Genomic DNA, 14,631 nt, shown 5'->3' with positions numbered 1-14,631 from the left:
TATTATAAATATATTTATTAAACAGAAAGGCGCTTCACAGCAATTTATTTTAATATTGTTGTGCAATATAATATTATTTAAAAAAAAAAGTCAACAAATCACGGTGCGCCAATGACAATTCAAAAACATAGCCGACTAAGCCAAGCAATTGGGAGAGCAATGGGCAAGAGCGAGCTGAAAAGAAAGCTCGCTCAATGTAGGGTGTCATGCGCTGAGCGAAAATCAAAAGAGCGGCTTTTGCGTGTTAACGCGTGGCTGTGTCCGACTGTGCGTGTGTTTGCTTGTGTATGTGTGTTTGTATGTTCAGTTTTTGATTTGCTGCCGCAGTCGCTGCCGCTGCCGCTGTTTCTGCTTCTGCTGTTGTTGTTATTGCGCATGTTTAAAATAGCAGGCGAAATGGATTATTTTGATTGCTAGGCGCGAGGGAGGAACGGAGAGCTTGCGCAGTTTCTTGTTGGGTTCATCGGAAGGCGCATGTCGACTTAATTTTCTGTATGTGTATGTGTGTTTGCTTGTGGTATGTGTACGCAGATTGGGACCTCCCGCCACAGTGTTGCGGTGTTTACAGTTCTACGGTTGACACTGTGACCGCGTACATGTGTGACAGGTCCTCCGCGCAAGTTAGCGATTCTTTTGTCTTCGTTTGCATGCCAATAAACCTGATATTGGCAAATATGGCGGACGGCGGCCATTTAGAATTAAACAGTAATAAAATAAGTATGATGTCACTTCACACACACACACGCACATACACACACACACACGCAAACACATATTTATATACATGCATAAAAAAGATGTTGCTGTTAAAGTTAAATATAACTGAGAAAATGGCCGCCACAGACCGGAAAAAACGGAAGGAAGTCGACAGTCGGCCATTACTACGTACACGCGCCCTCAGGAAACACCCCGGACAAATTGGGCCACATTGCCAAAGACAAGGGAGCTCGTAAACAGCATAATAAATAAAAAAATATATATAAATATATATATATATCTATATATATATAAATGCTTCGATGTAATTTTTTCCTCTGGCTTACGCTCAAAATATTACAAAGTTTTTCTCAGTTTTTGTTTTTAATTAATAAGGCTTTCAGCAGCAACACTCGCTCGCTGGCTTCATACTATGCACATAAGATTATCTTAATGAAAGTACGTAGTTGTTGCTATTGCTGGTATAATAAGGATGCGTATTAACTGGCCACAGGCCTTGAAAAATTATTAATTAGCACATAACAAAGGCTTTGGTAATCTGTAAATCTCAAGTCTACGCTCTTCAAATCATTTGCATTCTAACTAAAGAGTCAGAAATTAATTAAAGTACCTCAGTACAAATACTTGCTAGGCAGAGGGTCTATAGTATATTTGGTACCTGGCAAGCTTGTACAGTTACGTTTAATAACCTTTAAAAGGAGCTTGAATATTGTTATTGATTAACTGCTGCAGGGTTTAGAGCGCGTGGTTAAAAATACTCCTTATTAAATTTGATGCTAAGGAAAAGGGCTCTTAAGAGTAAGACCTTTTTTGTAAGATAATCTTTTTCAAATCATCTTTTACAGTATTACGCTTTCCTCTCTTTAACGTCAAAGCGCACTTCTCAAACACTCTCACATTACAAACAGCCAGTGCAGCATCTGCAGCTGGACAGTGAAACAATAAAAGTCCAAATATCCAATATCAGCAGCAGCTATCAAACTGACAGCAATGTTAGCTCTGAGGCGAGAGCACAAAAAAAAAGCAAATTCAATGCCCGCCGCGGTGCAGCCACTAAAACACTCAACGAACGTCTAAATGAATAACGTGAGATGCCCGCCCGCCCTGTGTGTGTGGGGAGGCTTGTGGGGCCAAAGCGATTAGCTGTAAGAAATGCTCTTAGTTCATGTCAGTTGGCCAACTGCAGCTTACAAGTTGAAATTCTCTATTATGAGCTCCCATTATGCAAGCGCCCTTGTAACGATCCCAAAGTTCTTTGTGCATAGCGGCTGCATAAAATATATTAAGTAGTCCAGCTTAAGTGGGCTCAGGAAGTGGCACAGCCGGGAAGGCGCTTAGGAATTTGCGTGTACATGAAAATCATTGAAATATTATACCCATAGATATTTAATGTCTTTTATCGCACCGTTTGGCAAAGTTATCGGATCAAATTACTATATCATATGACAGAGTTGGAAACTTTTTTGTATCTCGAAGCGGAATACTGTTGTTTGGATTAGAGCTGAAATATGTATACAGTACTGCTTACAAATATATATATATATATATATATATATATATATATATATTGCTGTTGCTTTCTGACTTGTCATCTCTTCGCAAACTCTCTTTCTCTATTCTATTTTAATTTTTATACCCTGATCCCATTAAAAATGGGAAATCAGGGTATAATGGTTTTGTGCAAATGTATGTAACAGGCAGAAGGAGGCGTGGCAGACCCCATAAAGTATATATATTCTTGATCAGGACGACAAGCCGAGTCGATTGAGCCCTGTCCGTCTGTCTGTCTGTCCGTCTGTCCGTCTGTCCGTCTGTCCGTCTGTCCGTATGTGTGAACGCGTGGATCTCAGCATCTATAAGAGCTAGAGACTTGAAATTTTTTTTGTAGGTCCGTGTATAGCACGCGCAGGTCAAGTTTGTTTCAAATATTCGATAACTATTCGCATTTAATTGTTATCGAATAAAAACATTATTGAAATGCAGTAAATAAATTATATCTCGAACGTCTTAAGAGCTAGAGCCTCCAAATTTTGTATTTAGTGTTATGTATATTTTATGCAATTTTGATTTTTGTTGGATTTTGGATACCGGCTCCAAATTCCCCCAAATTCTTAGAATTTAAGTTTAGTTGGAACTAGGGCCATTATGTGAAGGCGTTTGCATCTCAACCAAGCCAATAGGATATGTAGATCATATGCTGAAAATTTCATTAAAATCCATTAAGTAAAACAGAAGTTATTAAACAAAACGTTTGGCCAATTTGCAAAAGCACATGTCAGCAGCGCCACGCGCACGCATTTTTCCTATGCGTGTGCACACATACATTCAAATGCGTGTATACTTTTCTATTCCAAGAATTGAAATTGCGATTGAATTGTGCTGAATTATTAGCTGCTACTTATGTTCAAATTTGCAACAGCTCGCGTAAGAAGGGCAGTGGCTGCGTTGGTAGAGGCACCTCTCGGATGCAGCTTGGTCCGGGTTCGAGACCAGAGGAGATGAAATGTTTTTTATTGTTTTATATTATTTATTTATTTTTTTTTTTTAGTTATGAAGTGGCGGTGTTGGTAGAGTTTGTGCACGTTGCGCAAATAATCCGGGTTCGAATCCTGGTCTCGCAATGTCGATTTTTATTTGTTTTCTTTTTTTTTTAATACTCGATACAAACTACGGAAAATATTACAAAACTCAAAGGACTGGGATCAGGGTATCTCCTAGTCGGGCACCCCGACTAGAGCTTTCTTACTTGTTTCTTATTTGCTGAGTCAATGAAAGGGTTATGTAGTTAGTTTATTGACTTAGCCAGTCCCTAAGTATAGTTCCACGTTAAAGGATACTCACGCTTTCACTCTCTCTCTCTCTCTTTCTCTCTTTCTCTCTTTTTAGCTCTCTTTTTGTGTCTCTTCTATTTGCGCTGTTGCTTTGTTAAAGTATGTTAGGCTTTTTCTACATTTACAAACACACTGAAAACAGCTCGCCACAATTCTTGGTTGGGTCTTTTGGCTTGGGGCCAACACTGCTGAGGCACCTTAGTCAGGGCTTTCCGTGCGTTTTTCCCCTTTACTCACTGCCTTAATTAGTTGGTGCTTTTTCGTTGATTGCGCTGTTGCTTGCAATTCATTTCAGCTTTCTGGGAGCTTTTCGCATTTTAATTAGAGATTCAGACCAGGGCGTGCAAAAACGGCAACAATAGCAGCAACACCACCAACAACGACTACAACGCCTAACAAACAGCTGCGCTAATCGAATCAAAAGTTTTGGGCACATTTGTCATGTCGCAGAACTCGAAGTCCTTTGTGCAATTAACGCGCTACCAAAATATATGCACATGCATTAGAATACAAATTTGCAGAGCTCGGATAATCGCTGTGGCATACTTAACGCTTAACGAGCCATAAGCTCAAACTTTCACTTTTCCCTATTCTCTTGTTGCGCAAAATGAAAATTAACAAAAAACAAAAAAAAAACACAATAACCATGGCCCCAAAAATAATAAAATACAGAAAGGAAATTGAAGTTGATGTTGGCAAAGCGCATGGAATTTAAATGTAAAATTATGTACAATGAAATTGTGGAAATTTCTCTGCTCGCCTCGCTGACTCTTGCACCTTGAAAGCGTGTATAAGAAACGTAAAATAAATAAATAAATAAAGAAAACAAAAACAAACAAACAAAAACTTTATTTTAACTTTAAAACAATCAGCAACTGCCTCGACTGCAGTCCGTTTGCTATTTTAAATGGGCAGCTCGTTAACAGTCAAGGCATTCGTATTACACACTCCTTCTGTGCTGCCTGCTGCTGCTGCAATATCGAATGAAATACACGTACAAACATTCAGTTAGTAACGCACTGGCATTCAAAGGTCCTGTTGCCGAGCAGGCGAATGAACTGAAGCAACTAAAAAAAGGGTCAAGAAGCGCCTCGGTGTGTGCGCAAAGCTTTTGTTTTTTTTTTTTTTTTTTGCCTGGGTGCGTGAAACAGAATGGTGCGTTACGGCGTAACCCCCTTGACTTGTCACACCCATAAAATCGATAAATGTATTATCTTTAGATCAGTTTTAAAAGCAATTAATTAAGCCCGGTTCTAAGCCAAATAAAACACAAGATAAAAGCCAACATAACAAATCCAATTTGTTGGCAGATAAAGCACATTGCTCCGTACTACGAACATTTCCATCAGCATAGACTTCTATATTTGTAGTACGATAATAAATATTTGAATAAAAATTTTAATTATTTATTAAAATTGCAAACCTTTCACTTGAATATTGCTTTTATATGTTGCTTTTAAATAGAAAAATGCAGGCACAGATTATCCCGCATAGGCAATTAAATAGTTTTGCTAACTTTTCCCACATCCACACACACACACAGCCACACACGCTGTTCTATGTTTAGATCATTGTTTGGTTACAACGATTGCACCCTTGGGTCACAAAAACGGTTCCATGTGCCAGCTCCTCCTCGAGGCTTGACCTGCACCGACAGCTCTCTAAATTTGTTTTCAATTAACAAAATTGTTTGCTCTCAGAAAAACAACATTTGCAACAACTACAACAAAATCAATACACGCATACAGTAGTTGGAGCAACACCTACGCTGCTTTGAGTGGTTGAGTAACAGGCTCAAATTTAGTTTCGATACAGCTCAAGTGGAAAAAAATCAATAGATAACTAAATGTTGCACGAAATTGTTGCCTTTCCCAAAAAATTTTAATTAACTTCCAAATATTCTATTAAACTTAACTTAAGCGTTGGCTCTATTGATAAAAGTGATGCCAACCAAAGCTGAAGTGAGAAAGGTAACCATTTGATGACTATATACTAAATACTCAGTCGGTTCAGAGACACCTGTATATGTCCCTCTTCTTTTAATAGCAGACCAAATTCGAGTTATTTTTGAAATAAAAAGTCATGAATCAATTGGATGCATGCAGTCAATCCAAAGAAAAGCGTTCCGTTCCCAGGGCCCCAAGTACATGACTCATCAGCTGGGAAAGGGCGGCGTGGAAAAGAAAAAATGCCCAACGTTTAACGCAGTAAAGTAGAAAATAGAAATAGCCAGACAGAAAGAGTTGGGTGTTTAGTGAATTAGCAAAAATCGCTTGCCATGGTCTTGGCCAACAAGCACACATTCACACTCACGCGCACACACACACAAAGTCCACTAAGCGTACAGATGGCCAAAGGCAATGGAAAAAAAAAGCAAAAAATATCGGAGCAAACAACAGAAAAGCTAAATACATACATAAATTGATTTCCTGACTCGATGCGGGTTGCTGCTGACGAGCACGTTGAGGCAGCCTGTGGGTGGGGTAGGGCTTTGAAGGTAAGACACCGTGTTGCATTGCGGCAGTCATCAAACTCAAGCATGGAGAGCAAAAACAAAAACTAACAAGAAATATGTCCGTGATTTTTCAACTGAGAATGAACGCAAAGATACCCTTTAAAGGGCATTTCATATAATGTACGCATCGTATTTATATCGATATATATATGTTTTGTACAGGTATTGAAAAATCAGTGTTGCACAACGCAAAGATATTTAGACACTGCTATTTTTAAACACATTTAACCTTTTAACCCATAATTGAGCACATAAACGACTCTCCCCAGTGACTAGAGTAAAACAAAAAGCAAACAATGAGTGACGAATGCCAAACAGAGAGATAGAACATCGCACACAGAGAAATAGAGGCGAAACAGACAATTGAACTGAGGTACCGTGTAAAAGTTAAGAGCTTCACAGTTCAGCTCTTTAATTGAAAGAGCACAAATTAGGGAAAAAGTGAATAAATTTTGCTTTATTATCTCAACAATTCATAAAACGTCCAACTTCAAGACGAACACTTGAAATTATAAAACTAAATTTTGTTTCTGTTTTAGCCACACAATCTGGCAAAAAAACAAAAAAGAATTCTTATCAGTAATTTTTGTTTCACTTTGCCTATCGCATGATTCACTCATTCATTTGGATGTTTTTTTTTTTTATTATTATTTCAATAAGCTTTTAATTACTAATAAACACAGAATGTAAATAGTTTTCTCTCTTTTACATTTATCGCTGGTTGTGTCCGTTTATGATGGGCAGTTCGAGCGCGTGGATGACTCAACGATTCAATTTGAGGCACTCGTTAATGTGGGTGATGCATGTCTAAGGCACATTAGGGTCAGTCCCACTATTTGGGAACAGGAAGTCGGGAGTAAGTAAATGATGCATGTGAAAGAATGAACGAGCTTTATAGATTAGTGTAAACGTAGATAAAACGAACCCATATAAAACAGTACGGCGAGAGCTGTGAAAGATGACGATGATGACTGTCAAAATGTTGAGCAAGATCTATAAATACGAAATGAACATTCAATGATACTCCAAACCCCAAAGAGAAATATATATAAATGACACGATAACATGAGATCATCTCATCAAACAGATTTTAACACCCAATATATATATATACTATACTATATATATATATAGCTGACAAAATGTGCTAACTTTTTGCGAGTGTGGGTTGAAGTTCACAGAATGACAAATCGATTACAAATAACACTTTTTAGAAAAAACTTTGACATCTGGAAAGGTTTTCTGCTTTAGGAGCATTGCTGCTCATGGAGTTCTCTCTTTGCTATATATATATATATGATTATTTAGTTCTTGCTTTAAGTTCCTCATTAATCTCAAATTGATAAGACATACAATTTATTGACATTGATATTATATACTTTGTGTACGCCCAATTGATTCCATTAGTTGCAATTTTTTATGAATCGTAATTCTATAATTTGTATAGTTTTCACATTATATTCACATATATATTTAAATAATGTATAGTTTTTTCCCATTTAAATTGCTCAATTGAATTTATTTACAATCTAATCATTGGCATATTAACTCTCACGAACCCAATTAATTTTGCGCTCCGTTCAATTGCGTTCATAATATAATTGACATTCAATTTCCGACATGTATAAAACATTTGTATACCCTAAAAACTATAATTCAGAGTATACTATTTGTGCTAAAATTTATGTAACTGGCTGAACTGCTGATAATGATAGTGATAGAAATCTAGCCCTGCCCAACTGTCTGTCTGTCTGTCTGTAGGAAGTAGACTTAGGCAGTATATAAACTATGTACAAGTATATATATTATATTCTTGAATACAATCAACAGCTGACTCAGTCAAGCCCTGTCTAAAGAAGCTCAAGTATATGAGAAGTTGATAATTTTATACCATGTGCAATCGTAATCATTCTTCAAATCTATCGATAACTATTTCCATTGTCATTAAGTAGATTGCTAGCGATAACGTCAACATATATCTCGCATATGTATATATATATATATATATATATATATTTTCTTTATTCACAGCTAATAAGCATTCCTTTCTCTAACTCCCAACCAACTCAGAACTCATTAGGGTATCTTCTAGTCAAACACTCTTGCTTGTTTATAGATAATTATAGCGCTGGAAGTGCGCGTTAGACAGAAAATAAACTAGGCGTTACAGATATTCCTACATGGCGAACACAATGTGAAGGCATTCATGTAGTGTATGTATAAATGTTTATGACTAAATATTCATCTGAACAGAAATCTTTAAACGAAAGCTCCAGTGGCGGGGGTGACGAGACTTTGTCGATGCTTAAATAGGTAAACACAAAAAAAAAAACCAAAAACAATTACTCACCTGTGTTGGGGAATGGCGATTTGCAGCTGCATATGGGTAGAGGCGTTGGAGACGTTGGCGCTAAGGCTGGGAATCCCGCGTGGCAAACACTTTGGGTTTATACGTAACTTTTGATTTTGTTTTTTACATTTTTCGTTGCTTTAGGTTTTTCGTTTTTGTTTTTGTGGCGAGGCTGGACGGCGGAGTCGCGTTTAATGCATTTATGGTTTTTTTGTAAAATATTATTTTGTTGTTGTTAATTGGGCATGACAAAACACATTGAATGCGGCTAAAGGCTGACGCAGCTTGATTGACTGCCATAATACGAAGTTGTTGTTGTTGTTGGTTGTCGGTGGTTGTTGTTATTGTTGGGTGACAGTTGTTGCATATATACTCTCGTTTAAGGTGTTATCAAAGAAACGTGCAACGTGCTTGCAGTTGCATTCACAGTGGACTAGAAATTAAGTTGTCTCTGGTTCATTCGCCTTGTTGTCTTTGTTTGGATTCTGTTTTTGTTATTTGTATTGAAAGTGCTTTCTGGGTGCAATTCGTACTTAGGCTTAAGCATTGCTCATTGTCAAACATTTTAGGTGTTTTTTTGTGGTTGTTTTGTTTGTTTTTAGTGAAAATACAATGTTTGTTTATGCATGCTACTTGCTTGCTTTGATACTGGGACCGTAAATGTTGTTTATAACGCAAAAATATAAATAAATGTATATAAATAAAAGTTAGCAGATTTATTTTTGAACGATTTGGCATGCAGTTGGGTTAAAAATAATATAAATTCCGATTGAGGTTGTTGTTTTTTTGTGGTTGGCGTTGTAGTTAGTCATAAGGTTTGCGATTCAAAAAAAAAAAAAGGAACAATCAAAAAAGAAAGAGAAATAAAAAATAAGTGGGTTAATATTGCAAGGCAAAATGTGTTAGGTGTATCAAGTGCGTGGGTGGGTGAGCGTGTGCATATATGCATGAGTGTGTGTGTGCTACTGCGAATGTGTGCGAACTGAGCGAATTGCAGTGACTAAAAACTAATTTTTTCACACAGTTTCATAATTATTTTGTTAACAATTCTGTATTTTTTATGTTTTTTTTTATAGCCAGCAATTTGGTTTTGCAATAGAGATAAAAAATGCTCTTAAACGGAAATGCTTAAACACAAAAACTAAGGAAAAGAGAGAAAAAATAAACCCGTTTTGATTGAGATAAATGTTGAACATTTATTTGCGCAACAAACTAAACAGAAATAAATGAGCTTTAACTTTACAGTTTGCCGATTCATTGGGCGTCTATGTCTGCATCTGTGGCATATACATATACATATAGTGTTTCATCGAAATATACTTTATGTGCTTCCTCAATTGATATTTATTTATATATATATATATATATATATATATACATATATATATATACATATATATATATATACATATATATATATATATACATATATATATACATACATACATACATATACATATGTATATATATACGCGTTGGGTAAATCTCTATATGTATAATTTTATGTAATGTGCATTCAATACATATGAACACGATTGGGTAAATAGCATAAGTAAATAGTCACTATAATAATTATATATATATATATATACATATACATATATATGGTATATATATATATATATATTTGCATATATCATTAATAATTGTTTAATAAATATTATTCAAGAAGTTAACTAGAGTTTAATATACATAGCATTTGCATGAGATTTGCGTACTGAGAGTTTTTTTGAGTGAGTTTCATTAAATTTTCTTTGCTTTTCTTTTAATTTTTTTTTAAAATTTTATTTTTTGCTTTTGAAAGAGAGAATCTACAAATACGTGTATCTAAGCAATTGAGATTTTTGTAAGAATTTTGTTTAGGGCAAAATAAGAATTTAAATGCATATTTTAATAAACTGAAACAATAAGTTGTACAAAAATTAACAATGAATCAACAAGATGCATTTCTTTTAAATGTCTTAAATGTATGCAAAGCAAAAACTACTAAAAAAGTGATATATATTTATATATAGTATTAATATTATTATTTTTTGTTTGTTTTTTTTTCTCTTTTTGTTGCAATTTTGAGTTTGCTTCGCATTATAACAATAATCAATAAAATTTCATGTTTGCTTTTGCAATTACTTTTGCTTGTTTGTTTGTTTGTTTTTTACTGCATATATATTTTCAATAGCAATTTTGATCATATATATGTATAAATATATATGCTTGTATGTTCGTCTATATATTATTTAGGCTATATTTAATTGCTTTTTGTTTGGTTTGTTCGGTTCTGTTTTAATCGGCATTTGTTTTCGGCTGGCTAATTAAACGATTTGAAATGTGATTGGGCCAGTTAGGCGTATATCTATATGTATGCATGTATGTATATATACGTATATATTAATCCTTATATTTGTGTGTATGTGTATGTGGGAGTTGAGCATTGGGACAAGCATATCCCTCGCCCAGGCGGCCGTCTGCGTATTATGACAAATATTCGCACTTTGCCGCTAGACTCTCAAGGGTTCTAAACTAATCATACAAATTAGCTATATAATGCATATATGTATATATTTTTTATCGCTTTTTGTTTTTTTTTGTTAATTGTAGAGCCTAAAGTATCAAGTGTGTGTGTGTGTATGTTTCTATGTTAACTCACTGGCAAGGGCCGCTTAAATTGTTTTATGTATTTCAATTATAACATATACTGAATCATATCGGGGTGGGTTGCACAACATCCTAAACAGACATCGATAGTGTGTGTGTGTGAGTATATATGTTGTGTGTGTGTGTGTGTCAGTGTGTTCTTGTGTTCATGTATAAATGTTGGGTGTGTGTGTGTAAGTTAAGTAATTGCATCAATTTACATGAAATAACTGCTAACATATGCAGCCGCTAAGATACCCAACACAGTCAAGCATATCAGTATCATGATCTTCTTTCGTCGCGCTTTGCTTTGATATTTGAGCGCCTTTTTAGTGTCCTGAGTTGCTGTCTGCACATAGTCCATAGCGTGCTCCACATGATACTCAATGCGATCGATCATCTCGCCCTGCGACTCCACCAGCATTGCCATATCCATGAACATGTCGTGCAGCTCCTTGATGGATGTCTCCAGCTTCATGATGTCCGCGTGTCTGGCCTCGATATCGGCCAGTGTTTGCTTGGCCTGCTGCGTTTCCATGATGATGCCCTGAGTGAAAACAGCTGGATTTCCTTGCTCCAACATATCCTCCAGCTCCTCGTTTGTGGTCGCACGTCCCGTTATCTCCAGTTGACGCTGTATTCTGCCCTTGCAGCGCTCTCGATAATCGGTCTGGGTCCGATTATATTCGGTCATGACCTCGACAAATTTTCGCGACAGCGTCGAGTGTTGCGTTTTGCGTATACGTAAATCGGCCGATGATTTATTCTGTTGCTCTTCTTGTTCAATATTCTGCTCGATGCCCTTGAGTTTGCCACGCACACGATTCGCGTTCTTCTTGATATCGGCCATTAGGTCCTCCAGCTCCTGTTTGGTTTTCTCATCCGATTGTGGTGCTGACAATATGGCCGAATGTTTCTTTTTCACCTCCTCTACATTGTCCTGGACCTTATCAATCATGCCTCGTATCTCCTCGACCTGGGCAAAGAAATCATCCATATAGGAATCATGGCCATCCACATTGACGGCCACATCCTCCGACTCCTCATCGTCCGACTGGGCGGCGTGCAAGGCGGCTAATCTGTCTTTCGTCATTGCGTTTTTGACAGAGCTTCAAGCGGGAAGCAAAACTAGTTGATTTTTATTTTTTGTTTATTTTCAATTTGTTTTACGGCCTAATTCGTTGATATTTTAGTTTGTGTTTTTGTGTTTTTCGTATATTTAGCTAATGGCAGATTGAAAATTGCGATTGCAGTGGCAATTGCATTTATAGTTTCACTTGAGCTTTTACGTAAGCTTTGTTATATTCGTGTGTTCGTTTAGCAGTTAACTGTCAACTTTTGTAGCGTCGCTCGTTTGTTGCTTAACTTGTTTGCACGCGTTTTGCTAATTCTATTTTTTTGCTGCTTACAAAGTGACGACTATTGATTTTTCGTAGATTTTTGTGGCCGCTAAATGGTATTTCGCATGCCCTAAATAAATACGACTTCTTCTTTTAACATTTGTCCTTAGTTTGTTTGTTTGCTGCTTTCTGGTATTTTGTTTGTTACACGCACCTCACTTTTTGCTTAATAATACAAGCAGACACACATATCTATATAGATGTATGTATGTATATATAAATATATGCTCCAACATATATATGTATATATTTTATATATCGTTTTCCTTTTTGCCTTTTTCGTTAACGGCGCGCGTGTTTAGCGCTCAAGAGAGTCCGCAAAGAGAGCGTCTAGCGACTACAGTGGCAGTAGCAGAGCAGAGCCAGCAAGCACCTCAATGCCAGGCAGCCAAGTCAAGTGGTGAGCAGCAACAACAAAAACGTTAAATTATGACTCACGGCGATTGCTTAAACAACGGCAACAAGAAATTACGTTTATGTATGTATATAAATAAATATATATTTTAGCTGCTGCCTGTGCACAGATATTTATTTTTTAACAATGCGTAGGATTTATACCCGAAAAACTTTTTCTTAGCACTTTTTTTTATTATTTGCTTTTCGCTTTATTCATTTTATTTTGGGCTGTTTATGGTGCACTTGTCGATAAACAGCTTGCGTTTACCACCGATCGCCGTTGCTTTTGCGCACACATTAACATTCACATTTACACAGGACGCGAGGGTGGGTGGGGCAGCGACAGCGTGAGTATCGTTTTCGTTTTCGGCATCGGTATCGCCGATCGATCGCGTTGCAGTTAACCTGTTCGGTTTTAGCTATTCACATGAATTCGCAATTGCAGTGCATTTGCAGCGCTTAGGCCTCGTTTGCATACATTTGGACACAATGTGTCTGTGTTTTAAACGAATTATGGTTGAGGTTGACTTCGTAAGCGAAGCACGTACGAAAATTGCCAAAAAAAATCGATTTCTGCGCAGGGCTCCAACGGAGGCTCTCTTCTTCAGCCGCTTAGGGGACTGTGACGTGATGGTTGCTTCTGGCAACGGTAACACAAGTTAGCAGCGAACGGAGGGGGAAGGGCTACACGGTGGGCGTTTTTTCTCTTCACGTTCCGTTTTGTTGTGTTTCGCGTGCGAGAGTTTCTGTATGTTGGTCGATTGTGGTTGTGTGAGTGTGTATGTTTATATGTGTGAGTGAGTTAGTCGGCGGGCACTTCACACATTCGCTATGGTTTGCTCAGCGCTAGTGCTGTGGGTGGCAAACATCCATTTACTCTCTCTCACTCTTTCCACTTCTATCTATTTGCTTACGTTCGTTACTTTGTTGTAGCTATGTATGTCTCTGTCGCCTATTGTTTTACGCGCACGTTGCTAAAAAGCATACTTGACGCGTTGCTGGCTATCGTCAATCTGAAACACGCGTCGCCTTCCGGTGCTGGCAAGACCGAAGCGACAATTCGCTCTGCTCTGCTTTAGTCTGTGGAATATGTGCTGAGTGCGATTGCGCCGTTGCTCACAACACACTTGGGAGAATTCGTTCGTTTTACTATTACGTTTGGCTGTAGTATTTCGCGTTTGTTGACAGCTTCTCTCAATCTGTAGCGCTCTCTCTTTATAGGAATGACACACAGACGCTGATGCGGCAAAGTTTAGATTGCTATAATTTCAATTTCGCGTTGTTTATTTCATACGTTCACTTTTCTTTAAAATTTTGTATGTATATATATGCCAACGTTGATTGCACACTTAGTAGATCGCTGCAAAACTTAACTATTTCGGGTTTTTTCGTTTTCTTTGGTTTTTATTTTCGTGTTTTCACTTTTGTTGCGACACGACGCCTAAAAAATACCAACAATATCGGCATAAATGTACCAAAAAATACCCAAGTATTGGCGTTACGTCATTGTGCAAATGCCGCTACATAAAACAACAACAACAACTACGAACACGAGACCAGCATACCGGTTTGTTTGTGGAACTTAATTTCTGCACTGTTTACATTGCATGCTCATTCGGAGATGACCGACGTGCGCACTTTTATGAATGGAAACCGGCATAAATAATGTAATTAAAGACTGCAGCTGAAAGAGAACATTAACATTTCGCGAAAAACGAAGCTTGTTGTCGCTTTTACTAAGTAAACAAATATAAACAAACGACACCGCAAGTAAATATGCACGAATATATA

The 14,631-nt window shown here is 37.1% G+C and overlaps 2 protein-coding genes across 3 annotated transcripts in view; both read right to left on the bottom strand.

Annotated features, from left to right (window-relative positions):
- LOC111596494 (eukaryotic translation initiation factor 4E type 2) overlaps positions 1–14,631 on the bottom strand; it is a 45,696-nt gene that overhangs the window by 28,156 nt on the left and 2,909 nt on the right. The window lies entirely within an intron of this gene.
- Positions 8,873–14,224, bottom strand: LOC111596493 (syntaxin-1A). The gene is made up of 2 exons (XM_023310754.2): positions 11,266–14,224; positions 8,873–9,061 (listed from the first exon to the last, which is right to left on the bottom strand). The coding sequence occupies exons 1-2, from the start codon at positions 12,135–12,137 to the stop codon at positions 9,043–9,045; spliced, it is 891 nt and encodes a 296-aa protein (XP_023166522.1). The 5' UTR covers positions 12,138–14,224; the 3' UTR covers positions 8,873–9,042.

This window comes from Drosophila hydei, unplaced genomic scaffold (genome assembly GCF_003285905.1).
Source record: "Drosophila hydei strain 15085-1641.00,03,60 unplaced genomic scaffold, DhydRS2 tig00008121-arrow-pilon, whole genome shotgun sequence".
Classification (NCBI taxonomy): Eukaryota; Metazoa; Arthropoda; class Insecta; order Diptera; family Drosophilidae; genus Drosophila; species Drosophila hydei.
This window is presented reverse-complemented; position numbering and strand designations above follow the sequence as displayed.

What these genes read in the sequence shown, in the direction of transcription:
- LOC111596493 (XM_023310754.2), bottom strand. Translation starts at nt 12,137, where the DNA reads ATGACGAAAGACAGATTAGCCGCCTTGCACGCCGCCCAGTCGGACGAT.